Source organism: Theropithecus gelada, chromosome 12 (assembly GCF_003255815.1).
Source record: "Theropithecus gelada isolate Dixy chromosome 12, Tgel_1.0, whole genome shotgun sequence".
Lineage (NCBI taxonomy): Eukaryota > Metazoa > Chordata > Mammalia > Primates > Cercopithecidae > Theropithecus > Theropithecus gelada.
The window spans coordinates 78,409,194-78,428,264 of record NC_037680.1 but is presented as its reverse complement, the minus strand read 5'-3'; the positions used below and the strand labels follow the sequence as shown (position 1 = coordinate 78,428,264).

The window sequence follows — 19,071 nt, the reverse complement described above, 5'->3', positions numbered from 1 at the left end:
GTCATTCGCGGGGGCGGGAACAGCGACCACCGTTAGGGTACAGTCCATAAAGGCAGTTTGAAAATATTTCAGCCTTTTTACTTGAATACTTCCGGCCCTTGCAGTTTGAGGTGGTAACAAACGACTGCTGCTCCCAACCACTCTCACCACCGCCTGTTACCATGGAAGCGCTCGGGTAGCTAGGCTTGGACGACTCTATTCTACGTCATCGTCAAAGCACAGCCCAGGACTGATAGCTCCGCCCTAACCTAAGGGAGGGGCTGTGCTCCCAAGTACGTAGCCTGCAGTGCCTAACGCATTCTCAGTAATTTTGTCCCCCAACAGACGCCGTCGACAGTCTCCCAAGAGCAATTCCCAGGAGCTGGGATTCCAAGAGCCCCTCCGCGCCGGCGTTTACCTTCGCCAGTCGCCCTGCAGTCCCGCCCTGTTCGAAGGCCCCGCCCTCCATGAATCAGCTGATCCCGTGGATCCACGGGGTTGCCAGGATCGCGCCGGATGCAGAGCGCAGTGCTGCCGGTGGAGCTTCAGGTGAGCGAGCGCGGGTCCCGGGTTGGCTATTGGCTAAGGAGGGCTTATCGGCTGCGACCCCTTGTATGCGGAAGACCGGGGACAGAGAGCTAGGCAGAGGCTGTGGTCGAGGCCCGAGAGCTCGCTGCGGGGGCCTGCGGAGACGGCGCCCGCATCTTCCCGGCTCTGCGTGCGGTCGACTGTGCCTGCCGGTCCAGCAGCACCCGAGGCGGCCCCTGCCTCGGCCCCAGATTCTCCCACTTGCCACGGTCTCTCCCTCCCCAGACTGGGCTCCGCTGCAGTGGTCTCAGCCGCGTGAAATTCCTTCAGCCCCCCTCTTCCCGCCTCCACCCACGCTGCCTTCCAGCTATTCATTCATGAGAATTTGTTGAATGCCCACACTAGTCGCTGAGCTGATAAACTGCGGTCCGTGGCCGGGAACCCAGCTGATTGTCCCTGGCGGCCTTGCCACAGGGTGCAAATCGCGTTGAAGAGTGGACCAAGGGTTGCTTGAAAAGGCGGTTACGGAGAAAGAAAATGGCTTTGATAATAAGAATTAGTAGTTTAGGCAAGTCTTTGAGCGTATCAAGTGATTTATGAAGAGGAGAAGATAAGTTATTTTGAGAAGCGAAGCCAGGAAAATAACACAGGTCCTTGACGCTGGTGTTGGTCCTCGGGTAACAGGACTGCTTTGAAGACAGGCAACAGTAGACGGGTAGAATCGTACTATTGCTTAGGGCTTTGATTGTGGAAGAGGAAAAACACTCTTGTTGAAGTGGCATATCCGAGTACAGTGCTTTCTTTCTGGTTTAGGGTGGAGAAGGAACTGACTGCTGTACCCAAATGAAGATCTTTACTCAGTTACCCTTATATTTGGCTGTACGGAATAAAATTGTGTGATATGTTTATTCTGAGCAGGTACGAAACTTCAGCAAACCTATTAGTCCTACATTTTCCTCCCATTTATCATATGATTTGGAGTGACCGCTTGACCTTTGAGTTAATGAATAATTTAAAGCAGTGAAAAATTTGTTTTTGCAGTAAACTGCAGTGTTTTGACCTTAATAACATAAACATAGTGGTTAAGATTCTAGGCTTTGCATCTGAACATGCTCAGAGTCACATCCATTAACATCTTTGACTTTGGGCAAGTTATTTAATCTCTCTGCCTCAGTTCTCTTGTCTCTAAATTGGGGATAACAATGTTTTCCTGATGACAGTACCTTTACATGTAATGGTTCATGTATCATTTATTACAGTGCCTGTTTTATGGTAAGTATTCAATACATATTAGCTATTTTTATAATTAATTCCTCCCACTACATCATGATCCAAACTGACTCTTTTCCTAAGTGATGGGGAAGGGAACTGAATATTTTAAGGAAGTAGCTATAAAATATGATTTCAAGTTGTTCCGTAGTAATTTTGGTATTCCATAAGGACATTTTAATGTGAAAAAGATACTGACAGAATCCATACTTGGTTCGAGTTTATTAGCTTCTAAACTATGACCAGTATTGGCAGATTTAAAATTCATAATTATAGCAAGAAAACGTCAAAACTGTTTAACAGTGTTAAAATTTGAAAATGATCCAGAAAAATGAAATACCAAACAGGTAATTCTGGGAAAAAGAACAAAACTTGAGTGGCATTATGTGAGCCATTTATTTTTTAAATGTATACAATATAAACAGGAATCCCTTCTCTCCAAATTTCAGTTTTTCAGAATTTGGGCTGTCATTTGAAACACTTACTTTGGGCACTTTGACTGTTAAAGACAAAGGGTATGCTAAGAACTTCAATGAGTCTTGATGTAGTGTTTTTGTAATTAGGTGGTATCTCCTACCTTTTCATGAAAAATGTGGGTTTAAAGCAGTAGCTGCTGGGTCCATTCTAATCATAATCTAAAAAATGTGACTGACTTGTAAAAATCTACAATTATGTATTAATGTGAGACTAGGTAAAGTATGAGTTGAAAAACTAGGAAGAAAGGCAGAGTGGTGATTTTTAAGCTTGTGTAAAAGAAGGCCTGCTTTGGGTGCGTGAGGTACCTTTCTCACTCAGAGGCATGCTGTGAGGATATGTGACTTTTAAATCATTTAGCTCTTTTTATAACTTGGTGGAATTAAATCTACCACGTATTTCAAGTGTATTCGGGATATGAATTTTCCTGATAGAATTTTAACAGATTTTTGTCTCTTAACCCTTCATTGATGCCCAAACAATTTTGTTATCAGTAATAAGAAAGTACTCTGTTTTGTAGGGTGTCAGTCCTTAAGAAAATGTTAGTTAATCACCAATAAAATAGCAACAATTTCTGGCTTCTTTTTAGTATTGCATTTAATTTTCCTTTCCCTATCTCTTATTCCTCTGTATATGTGATGGTACTTTCTTTAGCTTATAGCTTGTGTCTTGATGTTTGCCTGCATGTAGCTGAACTGATTGATCCAGGTGGGTAGAGGGAAAAATATTTAAATTGGTGAGATAGTAGTTTTTGGAGCTATCGTATATTTCTTTTAAATTTGAAGAAAATTTACGGTTTTCTCAACACCTATGAGAAAAAGACTGGGGTTTGTTGGCAGAGGTTCGCTTAGCTGCTAATGAATTATGTCCAGAGAGAAGATCAGCTTTCGTCTCATTAATTCCACAAATTGATCATCTCATGTTTCCCTTAATTATCACATTTTAAATATTTTTCTTTTGAGTCATCACACAGTTCTTCAGTTCACATGGCCTCCCTGTTAGGAAGGGAGTGGTTTAGACCCAATAATAGCATTCGGGTGGGCTAACATTCACTCCAGGATTTTTTTTTTCTTCCACAGCCTAAATTTTTGTCGAGCCAAGATCTTAAGTAACTTGGGGCAATTGCCTTAGCAAACATGTAACAAGGATGATTATAGCAGCTCTTTAAAAGAGCAGTAAAGTAGAGCAATCCAACTGTAAAGATTAGTAGGGAAATGGATAAACTGGTTTATTCATGCAATTCAGTACTATCTTCTCATAAAAATGAATGAGCTAGATCTATACTTACCAACATATATACATCTCAAGTATGTAATACTAGATGAAAAAAGCAAAATGCTAAAGGATTTGTACAGTAAGATGCATTTATGTACACTTTAAAAGCAACATAATAGCATGCATTATTTATTGATATGTGTATATCTAATGAAAGTACATAAAAGTAAATATAAAAATGTGGGAATGGGATACATTAACTTTAGAAATAGTAACTAATTCTGAGTGGAGCTTCTTCACCTCTGTTACTTATTTTTTCTTGTATGTTAAAGAAAGAGTGGAAGCCAACATGAAAATATATTAATATGTGTTAAAACTGGATGATGAGTACATATATTTGTTATTTATTTTTACGGTTTTATGTATAGTTAAGATAGTTTGTGAAACTAGCACTTTAACATTTTTATTTATAATCAGGGCTGTTTCCCAATATGCTTGCTTTATTTTACTTTGTACCCTCAAATTAGGAGACTGTGGAAAAATAACTCTTCTCTCCCTGCAATAAGAAAGGAATGTGCCAGTGCAGCTCCACTGTGGAGAGCCTTTCTAAGGAGAGGAGACAGACCAATTATTTGGTCAGTTTTGCTTTGCTGTTTGTGCTCCTGGGAAAATGCTTTCTTCAGGACATGAAGCCTGCAGGGGCATTAACATTCTAGAGATGCCTGGGAAATGTAGGCATATACCAATCATGAACTCTGGAAGTATAGGGGAGCAAGTTGTATAATAAGGCCCTGAAAGGAATTTGGACATAGAGTGACTCAGATACAAAATTACTACAGATTTGTGTAGTATTAACATTAACACTTTACAAAGCTTAGCTTGGTTACATTTTACTACAATGTAGTTACCTTGAGTTTACACCTTGAGTGCAAGTATCCTAGTTATTGCTCAAAGAAAATAATTGTCTCTGTAGATACTACTAAGTAACCTGATGACAGTGTGTTAAATTGTTGACTAATGAATAAAACATTTAGTAGCTGATCCCTAATGTAACCTCAGTATCTAAACTTGTGAGTTAAACAATATTTTCATTTCTAATAAAGAATACCTGCTACTTTTACTTACTATTGAAGTAAGTGAAACTTGTATCACCAGAGTGATATTTTTTAGTGTGTATATTTCCTGTTTGGTTATGTGGCCCCTGAATGATCCTAAGCACCAAGTGTTATCAGTTAGTAAAAGAAGTCATCATACTTTGAACTGTAAATCTAATATTGCCTTTAAAAAATTGTGGCCATTTTAATAAGAGAGTAGTTGCAAATATTAAGAGAATAAGTAGTTTGTATCAGGACTTACCAGGACATTCACTGTACCATGTAATAGCAGGCACAAATAGTAGCAGTACCTGGGAATTTGAAATTCAGTTGTTAGTATTATAATATTCATCACAATGCATCATGGGATTATTATTTAATAATCCTGAAAAATGTGTTTAATAATATAGAGTGGGTACAAAAAAGAGCTAAGTGGGCATTGCTGGGAAATTATTGTACCATGTTTACACACTTTCACCCCCTCCACCGTGGATAATTTCCCGTTTAGAGGATCCTCATAACCAAGAGAGTGTAGTTTCAGTAAGTTTCAGCATGAAATTAGCAAGGCATTAAAAAAAGACTGTAAAATCTTCCTGTTTCTCATTGCACCAAAAGCTGTCTGTGTATAAGGAGAAAGGGAGAAAGGAACACTTCTCTGAGTTGTTTAACCCTTTTTAAAGTGACATGAGATAAAAGTAATTTCATTGTTAGGATATACCTTTAGCAAATTATATATGAGAGTTTCTATTAGGAGAAGACAGTTTTTTCTTTTGTATCTGATACTGAATTTTATTACAGGCACTAGAAATCTATAGCGTGGAAGTCTGTGGATTGGAACTGAAAATCAGGGGCTGTATCTTTCACTCAGGCACTCGCTTAAATGTAACCAGCTTGTTCAGAATGATTATTATGGGTACAAGAGTATACCAATGAATAAGTCGTAGTCTCTGACCTCCAGGAGCTTAAAATATATTTTGAATCAGTGACTTAGTGCATATCCTATTAGTAACAAAATTATAACTAATAAGTAGCTTTCTAGGCCAGTCTACTGAATATATCCAATGCCTTAATTTACTGAATTCCCTCACTCTGAGTCAAGATTTAAAGGCTCATTGGCTTCCCTACTGGTATCAGGCAATGCTTTCTGTGCAGCAGTTAAGGCTGAGAGGTGTGGGGTTCCAAGTGGCCTTCTTGGTGGTTGGTTGGCCAAGGCTTCAGTGCAAGGCGAGTTTTCCTCAACCTTCCACAGTGGTTGGTGAAGGCTTCAGTGGCAGGGTATCCAGGAAGTAGCAGTTGTTGTTGGTGTATAGATTATTTGTAAGTCAGGTGTTTGAGTCAAAGGTTACCATAATCCACTTGTAAATGTTGACCTAGCCTCTAAAAGCAAATTATTTATTAAGCATTTACCATGTGTAAAATACCAGACTCTGTTATTGTTTACTGCATTCAAAGTATAAACTCTGGTTTACTACATTGTAATAATATGTAACCAACTCAGATTTTAAAAAGGAGGTGTTAATGGCTATATGAAATTGATGGTAATTTTGTATCCAAATCTCTTGTCACTCTACTACATTGTAATAAAATGTACCCAACTCAGACTTTTAAAAGGAAGTGTTAATGGCTACATGAAATCTATGGTAATTTTGTATCCAAGTCACCGGTCACTCTATGTCTATATTCCGTTCAGGGCATTATGATACAGTTTACTCCCCTATTATTTTTATTGCCTTTCTATCTGAATGTCTTGTCATTCTAATCACTGATTGACATTACTCTTATAACTACAATTATTACTGTTGTTTTACTATTTTAAACCAGTATTTGAGACAGGAGAATAAGACTAGGAAGGCCCAGCTTTGCTAGTGTAAATTAGCTTTCTTATGCCTTAAGGTACTGTGTAACTCTATAGAGAGCCATTATTCTAGTGAGAAAGAGAACATATTAGTATGGAAATTTCTTAAGGGCAGAAACTCATGTATTTACAGATATTTATTGAGTACCTGTTATACGTCAGAACTAAGCTGCTGGGATGTACTAGAGAATACGATATTTGTCACTCTGCTCTCATGGAAATTTCAGACTAGCATAGTACCTGGAACATAGTAGATGAAAAAAAATGCATGTGGTTTCAGTGGTTGAAATTTAAGCATTTGAAAGTTATTATACTTATGACTCACAAATTTACCTTTCACCGATTTAAGCCAAAAAGACTATCCAGAAAATAGTTTAGTAGAGATGAATATGTAGGATCCTGCATGACTTAACTTTCTCTTTGCATTTGGGATAATAGACTCAACACATTTCTGTACCACATTTAAAATTTTTATTTATATCCTGCCTTGTTCCCAAAAGGATTTAAAGCAGCTTACAAAAATGTATAGCAGGGTGGGATAAAATAAAGAAACAGAATGAGTAGAGCCAGGAGGGAAATTAGACTATACAACATGCATACTGTGAAGTCCTCGTCATTTACAGGTACCATCATATGGAACCCTTATCCTCCCACCACAAAATTTATAATTCTGCTTATATCAGTACCTGTGATCTCGCTTCTTTCAAAAACGTAGACCTTTCTTCTTATGGAAAACAAACAAACAAACATCCCTCCACATGTATTCTGGATGGCATCCTCCTTCACATTGTCTAGGACTTTGGCTCTGCCCACTGTCCTCATCATCCTTCTATCCAGGATCACAGTCTTTGTCGTGCAGACATGTTCAGCTTCCTCTTGTCCCCCCAGCTAAAGAAAACCTTTCATTTTCACATTCCCCTCCAGCTGCCACTCCATTTCTTTGTTTGCCATTTCAACATTTTTCAAAAGGATCACCCATTGAAAATAAAGATATTTCCACATTGTCACCTCCCATTTATATTCAGCGTACTTCAATCTGGTTTTCAGTGCCCAAACAAACCACTGAGGTTGTGGCCATGCTCAGCAGTTACCTGTGTTGGCAAATCCAATGGACACTTTAGTTCTCTTACAAGACCCCAGCTGCCTTGACCTAATTGACGTCCTCCCTGAAGTGCTTTCCTTTGTTTTCATGTGCCCATAGCAGACCACTTCTCAATCTCAGTCCTCTTTGTCCAGTCCTCATCCTATCCAACTTCCAGGCGCAGGAGCTCCTTAAAGCTTGACCCTGTGCTTTCCTTTGTCTTTCCATATACCCCAATGGCATTATCCATTGTCTTGTTTATAAACATTATCCATACGCCCTCCCAAGTTTAGCAGCAGCTGAGATTTTTCTCTTGAATTCCGTGCTCATATATTCTAACTGCTTACTTGATATGTACTCTTGGGTTTCTCACAGACATCTTGAACTTAAAAATAAATTTTATCCTACCAGAATCTTATCTTGGCTTCAGAGTCCCATCTCCCTCACTCTTGCCCATTTCAGGAAATGGAGCCACCAACACACAGCTGTTTGAGGCAGAACCAGAGAACATTTCTGATACCTCCTTCTCCTTGATCCCCCAACGTTGTCTAATCACCGAGTACTAGTTGCTCTGCCTCCAGAGCATCTCTCATTTATTCACCTCTTCTTCACCAAATTAGCAGTATTGTATGAAACTTAAGAATCCAGGCTTCCTTCCTCCATTGAAAAGATGAGTCGACTGAGTATTTGCAGGCTGGATATTCCTTGCAAAAAATCATTTTGGTGCTCCATGAGTGTTCACCATAAAATTGGCTTAAAACTTTTGAAACAAATGTAAATCATCGTCATTAAAATAGATCATTGGCCAGTCGCATTGGCTCACACCTGTAATCCCACCACTTTGGGAGGCTAAGGTGGGCAGATCACAAGGTCAGGAGTTCAAGACCATCTGGGCAACATAGTGAAACCCCGTCTCTACTAAAAATACAAAAAATTATCCAAGTGTGGTGGTGTGCGCCACCAGCTACTCGGGAGACTGAGGCAGGAGAATCATGTGAACCCCGGAGGCGAAGATTGCAGTGAGCTGAGATCGCGCCATTGCACTCCAGCCTGGGCGACAGTGCAAGACTGTCTCAAAAATGAAGAAGAAACAAAAAAAACAAAACAAAAAAAGCATGAAAGCATCAGTGGACTGTCCCACTGGAAGCAATGCAACTCTCCAGTGTACTCTCTAAAATGAAATAAATGTTCAAAGTACATAAAAGAAACCAAGTTAAGTTTAAAATAGTTAATAAATGTTCAAAGTACATAAAAGAAACCAAGTTAAGTATAAAATAGTTAAAAGTTTTGAGACTTCTACTAAAAAATGATAGTAGTTGTTTTTGAATATAGATTCCTGGTCCTTTATTCAAAACCCTTGGGGCAAGATGCATTTTGGAATTCAGATTTACATTTTGTTCTTTAGAATAAGATGCATAAGCCATATATTATATAACACTTCCTATAGGATCTGTAGTGCTGCCTTTTTATATTCATATTGATATTTCTACAACACAATGTATGAATATTCACACTAAAGGGATAAAAGTGATAAATAACCTCGTATTAGTTCAGGTCAGATTTTGCTGTGAGATGAATTCAGGTCAGATTAGGTTTTGCCACCAAAGGCATTATTGAAAAAACTTAATTTTCAGAGCTGTAGATTTCTGGTTAAGGTATTGTAGACCTGTAGATGGTTGTAGCTCATCTTTCTAACAATAGTTGGGACATCTAGACTAGATTTTTGTTGTTGTTGTTGTTGTTAAGGGCACTTCCAGGACATGGTGTTAAAATGATATCCTTGGCTTATACAAGACAACTTATTTCTCTGTTAGATGTAACAGAAGGGTGTGTATCCAGTGGAGTCTAAAAGTGGCACCAGTTTATTAAGAAGCCAGGTTTGCGCTTTGTTTAAAGGGCCACCTGGGGTTTAATTACTTTACATATCACTGTGAAGGAGATGATAATTTGAAGGATAGAGTGGTATACTTTAAAGTGGATCTAGCTGTGTCCTGTGGCTCAGAAGGCTGATGTCTGGTTTGCTCATTTTATGGAGATGCCATTTATCTGTAGGGAAGCCACGCAAGGTAAGAGAGGGTCCCACAGTAAATGCTGTTTATGCAGCATCACATGGCTTCTTTATCAGAGCTGGTTAACAGGTCTATGCCGGAAAGTTACTGTAACAGAAGAAAAGCAGCAGAGTATAAGGATCTTGCCCCTCTTAAAGAATGTAAAGACCTTAAAGCTCCTCTGGAAGAAATATCCCCAGAGGAAGTCTTATGATTAGGCAATTTTATAAAAACTTAAAATGTTAAAGCAATGAAACAACATACAGAAATTTGAATGCTATTTGACTGGTTGAGGTGAGTCTTAATAGATTTCCTGGAGAGACAATCATAAAAATATTAGAAAGACAAAAGTTTTTCATTTACTTTCTTTTCCTGGATGGATACATAATTGAGAAAGAATGTTAGATTAAATAGAGTTGGTAAATACCACCCTTACTTAAGTATGTGAGGATAAAACTTTAATAACATAAGCTCCCTACATTTAGTTGCAATATTCCTTTTTAGTTATGTTTCCTCAGCAATCAGTTTTCTTTTCTTCATTGCCCTGTTTGAGTTTCAGGCAGACATATCTTGTTGGAAGATGTCAAACATATTAAACACCATTAAAACAAAATGAGATAGGGGCTGGGCATGGTGGCTTAAGGTGGCTCATGCCTATAATCGCAGCACTTTGGGAGGCCAAGGCAGGTGGATCACCTGAGGTCAGGAGTTCAAGACCAGCGTGGCCAACATGGTGAAATTCTGTCTCTACTAAAAATATAAAAATTAGCCGGGTGTAATGGCAGGTGCCTGTAATCCCAGCTACTCGGGAGGCTGTGGCAGGAGAATTGCTTGAACCTGGGAGGTGGAGGTTGCAGTGAGCTGAGAGCGCGCCATTGCACTCCAGCCTGGGCGACAAGAGCAAAACTCCGTCTTATTTTTAAAAAAAAAAAGAGAGAGAGAGAGATCTGTAAATACTGATACAAAAAGATGTCTATGAAATAGTATGTTAGTTTTCTACTGCAGCTGCAACAAATTGTTGCGAACTTAGTGGCTTAAAATAACACAAATATATTACCTTCAAGTTCTGTAGGCTGAACGTCTGACACAGGTCTTGTAGCCTAAAGTCAAGGTGTCTGCATGGCTGCTTTTTTCTGGACACTCTAGGAAAGAATCATTTTCCTTGCCTTTTCAGCTGCTACCTGTCACCGCATTCCTTGGCTCATGGCTGCCTTCTCCCATGTTCAGTCAGCAGTGTAGCATCGCCTCTGACCCTGCCTCCATCATCATGTCTCTTTGATTCTCCTCCTGCCTCCCTCTTGCAGTTTTAAGGATGTTTATGGTTACATTGGGTCCACCTGGATAACCAGGATAATCTTTCTATCTGAAGGAGAGTTGATTAGTATCATGCAAGCTAACAGAGTCACAAGTTCTGGGCATTAGGACCTGGACACCTTTGGAGACCATTATTTGGCCTGCCCTATATGTAAGTAAGAAAAGAAAGTTGTAAAAACAGTTTGTAGAGTTTTAATTCCATTTAGGTTAAAAAAATGAGTGGTGGTGATAAATAATATTGAGTAAGGTATAACCAACTTTAAGAAAACTGTACTAAAAAAATCTGGCACTAAGAGAGAATAAAGGTTGACTTGATTCATTTTATCAAAAAATTCTCGACATTTTTGATTGTTAGTCAGTAGGACAAAATTCCGTTTACATATAGTGTGCCAGTTGTGTGAAGTAAGGTGTGCTTGTGTGCTTCCACATCCTCGTAGAATAATTCTCTGGCTTCCGCTGCATATTGTTGAAATTTAATCAAGGGCATAGTAACTCCATGATCTGTGATAGATAAGCACAGATTAGATCTGGTGGCAGAATTTCTCTGTACACCATGAACTGTGCATTTTACAAAAGGCTAATTACTATCATGGACAAAGCATAGTAGCACTTAATTGTATTTATTAAATGAATAGCATTTATTAAATTTATTCAGATATATCTCTTGTTAACATAGTATCTGTCTTCCAACTTTGAATGATTCATAATCTTTCTAAAATAAGCATTAGGTAGAAAGTAATTTTCTTCAGATGTACAGATGGGAAATGGTAAGAATTCACAGGCAACCTGGAGGAAACAGATGGACCGTAGATCACTCCTGCCAGTATGGGCTGTTGCCAGAACACAGTGACCATTCCATATCCTTTTGCAGAAAAACCACAAATTTGGCCCCAATATTTTTATAGTTTACACAAATAAGACCTAAGTGCTTTTGTTTTCATGTGTTTTGTTACCCTTACAAATGTGGTTTTTTGAGTTGAAATGCACTCAGCATTTCTGTTTATTTTTCTATCTCTTATTTTATTAAATATTGAGTTTCTAAACTGATGGGTTATGATATTTGTAACCATAATTCTCATGTAGCTATTTTCTATTAAAGGTGGATTTTAAAACAGCTGATTTAAAGTTCAGACTTCTTTCTTTCAACCGTTTGAGTTACGAGGCATGTTGGTCTGAATTGAAGGTGATTTGGGGAAAATATTCCTCCTTCCAATAAGTGGAAAACTTCCTATTTTAATGACATAATTTTTTGTGCATTACTGAAAAGTATAAATTAAAACTACTTGAATCAGATACATTACTGAAGAGATTTTAGAAAATCTGAGTTAATTGGTATTTAAGTCTTCATGCTTTCCAGATACAGCATTTAAAAAGTAACCTTAATGTGTATGTACTTTTTGTACTTAACGTATTGATTTTCAGATTGAACTTTTTTCTTTATAATAAAAAACAAAATCTATTGCCTGAAAGAGTACAGCTTAATTGTGGGTAGTCTTTTCCTTTGACATTACATTTGACAGTCAACGGGCATTTTTATAAGCTTAGTGGGCAGGCTCAGCCTATGTTTGACTTTGGCAGGCAAGATATGAAATAGTTTAAATAGTTTTACTGCATATTTATTTCCTAGTGAATGTGCACTTGTTAGAGGGCTGTTGTTTTTTTTTTTTTTTTTAAATGTCTGAAGGGGTAAAATACTCTTTTACTGCTCTTTTCCTTACTTGTATTCTACTGTTTAGATCTTGATAGACTTTCTGTAAAGAAGGAATGATTTGGTGATGGAGTGTTCCCACTGACCGATGGACTCAAAGAAGAGAAGGTAAAACCATTTCTTCCTTTTCTCTTATCCTCCTAGGAAAACATAGCAAACAGCTTCACATATGTGTAGCTTCTCTTCGTTTTAATTTTCTTATTGATGGTTGTTAAGTGGGAATAGTGACATTTGTAGTTAGTTGATTGGTAAAGATAAAACAAATTTTAAAGAAGGCTAGTTAGTTGTAAGCTTTGTAAGAAGCACTAAATGTCTTCATTTAATCATTTTAAAGTGCTTGTAGCCATTTTTCCCTCACAAATAATTTCAGGTTTTTAGAAGTAGCCTTGCTAATCTTAATCATCTTCCATCCTTAAAGAACTAGTTATGGAAGATATCTAAAAGGAAGGTTAAATGTGTAGTGTTCCTCCTATAGAACCATGGTTATGTCCAGTTATCATTTAAGGGAATATTACATAGCAAACGTAGAGAAATTCCTAGCTATTCAGAAGAGTTTCTGTGCCTCATTAAAATTTTGGCATCAGTGTTCTAGAAAAAAGAAACTGAAAAAATGTATTACCAGTGGTGGCACATATCTTAACACAGCCTTTTCTTAGAAGAGGGCAGTTAGGATATGGTCATTACTGTGCAGCTGTGTGTTTTGTATTCTTTAAACCAAAATCATCAGATGTGTAGGATTCTTTAGCTAGAACTTGAACAAAGCATGAAGGATTTTACTGATATCTATTACAAACTTGATTCCTAAAAGTTTAAATAGCAATTCTACACTTAAACTCAACATAAAGTGAAATGAATTCCTGTATCTCATATTGTTCTCATCAAGTACTTTTTACTTACTATAAAATTTTATGATAAGACTTCAACTTGGGCATGTTGTAGCTTTGATATCTAAACAAGGAGTGAATATATTGAGAAGTTAGAATCTTGGAATTTTATGCTACCAAATGCTAAAACTTCTAAAAATAGCCCAAGTTTTGTTTGCTTCTTAGATGGAGAAAAGTAATTTGTGGGTTTAGAGTGTCCTTCAGTCTTTTTTTTTTTTTTTTTTTTTTGAGACGGAGTCTCGCTCTGTCATCCAGGCTGGAGTGCAGTGGCACAATCTTGGCTCACTGCAGCCTCCGCCTCCCGGGTTCAAGCGCTTCTCCTGCCTTAGCCTCCTGAGTAGCTGGGACTATAGGCACATGCCACCATGCCCGGCTAATTTTTTTTAATTTTATTTTTACTAGAGATGGGGTTTCACCGTAGTAGCCAGGCTGGTCTTGAGCTCCTGACCTTGTGATCTGCCTGCCTCGGCCTCCCAAAGTGCTGGATTACAGGCGTGAGTGACCATGTCCCACATCCTTTAGTCTTTTACATAAATAGTTGTTTTACTTTGGCTCCTATGAGCATAACCAAAGCATAAAATAGGTGCTAATTCAGCTATCTGACCCAGTCATCCATGTGCTAGTAAAAGGTACAATCATGAAAAGTATTAAGAACAAAGGATACCGTTCTGAATTGTAGAAACAATTAAGCTATGTTTCTTGATGTTTGTAGCTCAACAGAGGCAGAAGGATCCAAAGAAAGAGGCCTGGTCCATATCTGGCAGGCAGGATCCTTTCCCATAACACCAGAGAGATTGCCAGGCTGGGGAGGAAAGACTGTTTTGCAGGCAGCCCTCGGAGTGAAACATGGAGTTCTTCTGACTGAAGGTAATGAAGAGAATGGCTTAACAAATACGAACTGCAATGCTAACAAATGCCTGAATGTGGAAAGTCAGGTATGGGAATAATTGGATACTAGGGGTTCTTTTTTTTATTTTTTTGAAACGGAGTTTTGCTCTTGTCGCCCAGGCTGGAGTACAATGGTGTGATCTCGGCTCACCACAACCTCTGCCTCCCAGGTTCAAGCGATTATCCTGCCTCAGCCTCCCAAGTAGCTGGGGTTACACGGGCCCACCACCACACCTACCTAATTTTTTTTTTTTTTTTTTTGAGACGGAGTCTCGTTCTGTCACCCAGGCTGGAGTGCAGTGGCACAATCTTGGCTCACTGCAAGGTCTGCCTCCCAGGTTCACGCTATTCTCCTGCCTCAGCCTCCCAAGTAGCTGGGACTGCAGGCGCCTGCCACCACACCTGACTAATTTTTTTTTTTTTGTATTTTTAGTGGCGATGGGGTTTCACCATGTTGGCCAGGCTGGTCTTGAACTCCTGACCTCAGGTGATCCACCTGCCTCGACCTCCGAAAGTTCTGGAATTACAGGGATGAACCACCGCGCCTGGCCTAGGGTTTCTTAATGAACTGTTTCTGTTTTCAAGATATATTCTTACTCCCTTATCAGAAATCAGATTAGTTTTTAAATTTAAAATATACCGTTAACTAGAATAAACGGGAGAACTATAGTTTTAAATTTTTATAGTAATAAATAAATGAAAAATTAACTTTTAAAAGGTCACCTATTCAGAGACTCTTTTGCTATAACTTTTGTTCATTAAGTCTATCAGAATAAGAATGCTAATAATAGCTAATGTTTCTTAAGCAGTTGTGTGCCAGATACTATACTAAGCCCTTTCCATGTGTTATCTCACTGAATCTGCACTACTACCTTGTGAGGTAGCTTCTATTATTATTCACAGATAAGGAAACTGAAAGTCAGGAAGATTACATTTTGCCAAGCACACACAGCTATTGAAGTGTCAGAGTTAGGACTGGAGCTCAGTCTGATTTCAAAGCCGGCTTTTAAAGCCACTTGGCTGAACTTTCGCAGTATAATTTTTTTTTCCAGACATAAATAGCAATTCACAAGACATTATAAAATCTATGAGTCTATTACAGAAACGTGCTATAATTTTAGAGTTACCTTTAATCTTAATGGCGCTTTATCAACTCAATCTTGGCAGATTTGATTTGGGCACCGATTGCCATCTACTTCACTAATTTATACATTTCTGCTGTGCAAGCATTTATTGAGATATTAAATAATGATTTGGTATTTTCTTTCTAGGAACTAAAGGAAGACAAATTCTAGGAAACAAGGATTAAGTCTGGTCCTGGTGGTTGTATGGGATAAACATGGATTTCTTTTTAGTCTCTCTTATATCAGTTTTATTATAATGTTATTATATGATTCAGGACTTTAAAAACAATCTTACTTTAAAAATGTGAACTAGATTCAATACCTGTCCTGTGAAATTTAAAATATGTAGTTCTCAAGCAAATATAAGTGGAATTCTATTGTTTTCAGTAATATATTTGGAATATTTTCATTAAGATAGTGAAACCGGCTGGGCACAATTGCCCACACCTGTAATCCCGACACTTTGAGAGGCCAAGGCAGAAGGATCCCTTGAGCCCAGGGGTTCAAGATCAGCCTGGGCAACACAGGGAGACTGTGTCTCTACAGGAAATATTTTAAAAATAAGCCAGGCATGGAGGCACACACCTGTAGTTCCAGATACTTCAGAATCTGAGGCAGGAGGATAGCTTTGAGTCTGGGAGACCAAAGCTGCATGCAGTGAACTGTGATTATGCCACTGCACTCTAGCCTAGGTGACAAAGTAAGATCCTGTCTCAAAAAAAAAAAGTTATTCAACTATAAACATGGTATCTTTAGAATCATACCTTCAAGGCTAGGACAACTGAAGGAAAACTTTTCAAAAATATTTACATAGCCTATCATTGTTTATGTTTAAGCAGTGTCCTGGTATTAAGTGTCACAGTTACCAAAAAAAACATCTAATACAAGTGTGTGTTTGAAATTGCATACAGATCTCCAGTGCTATCTTTTTCAGCTGAGGAAATGGTTGAGTGCTAGAAATTTTCAAGGTTCTTCATCTCTGTTAAATATGACCATTAGCTCATAATTCAATGAAGATACTTCATTGATTCACTTTTTTTTTTTTTTTTGAGACGGAGTCTTGCTCTGTTGCCCTGGCTGCAGTGCGGTGGCACAATCTCGGCTCACTGCAACCTCTGCCTCCCAGGTTTAAGTGATTCTTCTGCCTCAGCCTCCTGAGTAGCTGGGGCTACAGGCGAGCGCCAGCACGCCCGGCTAATTTTTTTTTTTTTTTTTGAGACGGAGTCTCGCTCTGTCACCCAGGCTGGACTGCAGTGGCCGGATCTCAGCTCACTGCAAGCTCCGCCTCCCGGGTTCACGCCATTCTCCGGCCTCAGCCTCCCGAGTAGCTGGGACTACAGGCGCCCGCCACCTCGCCCGGCTAGTTTTTTTGTATTTCTTAATAGAGACGGGGTTTCACCGTGTTAGCCAGGATGGTCTCGATCTCCTGACCTCGTGATCCGCCCGTCTCGGCCTCCCAAAGTGCTGGGGTTACAGGCTTGAGCCACCGCGCCCGGCCCAGGCTAATTTTTTTTTGTATTTTTAGTAGAGATGGGGTTTCACCATATTGACCAGGCTGGTCTGAAACTCCTGACCTTGTGATTCGCCTGCCTCGGCCTCCCAAAGTGCTGGGATTACAGGCATGAGCCACCGCGCCTGGCCTGTTTCACTATTTTTTATATGCTCCAGTTTTTGATTTTTGTTTTTTTTAAGGAGGGGAATCTGAATATCCGTTTGTTTGCAGTATTGCTCGTTCTAGTGGAATAATGTTAATTGAAAGACTTGGTGAGCTTTTTCAAGTATATTGTTGTATTAGGAAACAAAGTTTAAAAGAACTTAACCAGTGAGCTTATTTTCTCATCTTGATCCAGACTCTACATTTCCTAATAAATGCACATATCTTCCCTCTAGCCACTATTGAGTCCTTACTTATATAGATGTGATGAGTTAACTTGAGTGTATACGTGACCATGTATAATAGGTCAAAGATAAAGTTTGCATGTTTTCATCATCAACTCAATTGCTGCCTTATGAGAAAAAAAAATGCTTATTTCTTCATTAATTAAAAAAAATCGTAACTCTCTGGTCATATGGAAAAGAAAGGATAGTGGGCGTGGTTCAGTATTTTTCAAAACCCATAGCCAAGTCTTTGTTTCACTGAATTTTTAGCCAGCATAGATTATGTGCACCTGCTCCCAAATTCCCACAATACTACAGTAAAATTAAGACTTGGTAGCATACCTGGATATACATAAGTTATTTATATACCCAACTCACTGGTGTCTTCATTAATTCTAAAGCTAGCTGGTTATTCTGCTGACAGGTTCATTTGCTTTTTTGCTTTGTTCTGTTATGATTTGCTTTTTATTTTAAATATTTTTTAGGCTTAATTCACTTTATTTTTCTTGTATAAAAACCCTGTGTTGTAGCCACAGCTGGAGCCTGGGTCCTCTGCCCAGAGACTCTGGTGTGGGTCTTGACAAGGTGGCCAGTGAATTCCTGAGAGGCAGACTTGGTGAATACAGTCTCCTTCTAGAGGTTGGGGGCCAGTTAGCTGTAGGTCTTGGAGATGGCATCATAGGTGGGCTTGGTGAAGTTGGCCAGGGTGGCAGTGCAGACCCTGGCTGAGGAGTAGCAGTCATTGATACTGGCCATCATCAGCAGCTTCTTGGGCACCAGGGCTAGGAGGATGCCAGTGCCTCTGGGTGCAGGGATGAGGCGTACCAGCACAGAACCACAGCAGCCTGTCACCTTGTAAGGGTGCTTGCTGATCTTGTTCCCCCAGTAGCATCTGTGCACAGGGACAGTGGAGAGCTTGGCCAGGATGATAGTCCCTTGGATGGCAGTGGCCACCTCCTTGGAGCAAGTGGCCATTGTAGTCCCCAGTGGCAACAAACACCTGGAACCTGGTGTGTTGGCCGGTGCATGTCTGCTTCTGCACCGGCGTAACCTTCAAAACCTCATCCTTGAGAGAGGTCCCCAGGAAAAAGTCAATGATCTCAGACTCCTTGATGGGCAGGGAGAAGAGATAGATTTCCACCAGGGACTTGATCTTCATGTCCTTGACCAGGCAGCGCAGCTTAGTGATGGGTGTCCATTCCTTATCCTCGGCCTTGCCTCTTTGAGCTCTGTGGCCCTGACCCTGGCCCCAGATGCTGCTGCCCAAGCCTCCAAGGAAGTCGCTGTGGTTCCCCATCCCAGGTTCCCTGAGGCCTCCAGGCCCTCCCGCTGCACTGGCATCATCTGCCATTTGATGTTTTTTTGGAGAAGAAGCTGATTTGCTTTTTAAACAAATCTCACCTCAGAAAGACTAGCTAGTATCTAGTACAAAAAGTCCAGGGTGAGCATCCCACATTAAAAAATCTGACATCTAAAATGATCCAAAATCCAGAACTTTCTGAGCACTGATGTGATGATGCTCAAAGGAAATGCTCATTGGAACATTTCAGATTTGGGATGCTCAGTCAGTAAGTATAAGGCAAATATTCCAAAACCTGGACCTGAAATCCAAAATCCCTCTGCTCCCAAGCGTTTTGGATAAATGATACTCAACCTGTATATTTATGTAACATCTCAAAACTGTACATAACGTGCCGTACAATGTGAAGACAACCATGTCTTTTTAAGAACT

At 39.4% G+C, this 19,071-nt stretch overlaps 1 protein-coding gene across 2 annotated transcripts in view; it reads left to right on the top strand.

Moving 5' to 3' along the window:
- The first annotated feature begins 214 nt into the window (after positions 1 to 214).
- ALS2 (ALS2, alsin Rho guanine nucleotide exchange factor) overlaps positions 215 to 19,071 on the top strand; it is an 84,404-nt gene continuing 65,547 nt past the window's right edge. For both annotated transcript variants that reach the window (XM_025405122.1, XM_025405123.1), the window contains exons 1-3: positions 215 to 528; positions 12,594 to 12,673; positions 14,162 to 14,316. In XM_025405122.1, the coding sequence (XP_025260907.1) occupies positions 12,654 to 12,673; positions 14,162 to 14,316 (175 nt within the window). In that variant the 5' untranslated portion in view covers positions 215 to 528; positions 12,594 to 12,653. The remainder of the gene's footprint in view (positions 529 to 12,593; positions 12,674 to 14,161; positions 14,317 to 19,071) is intronic.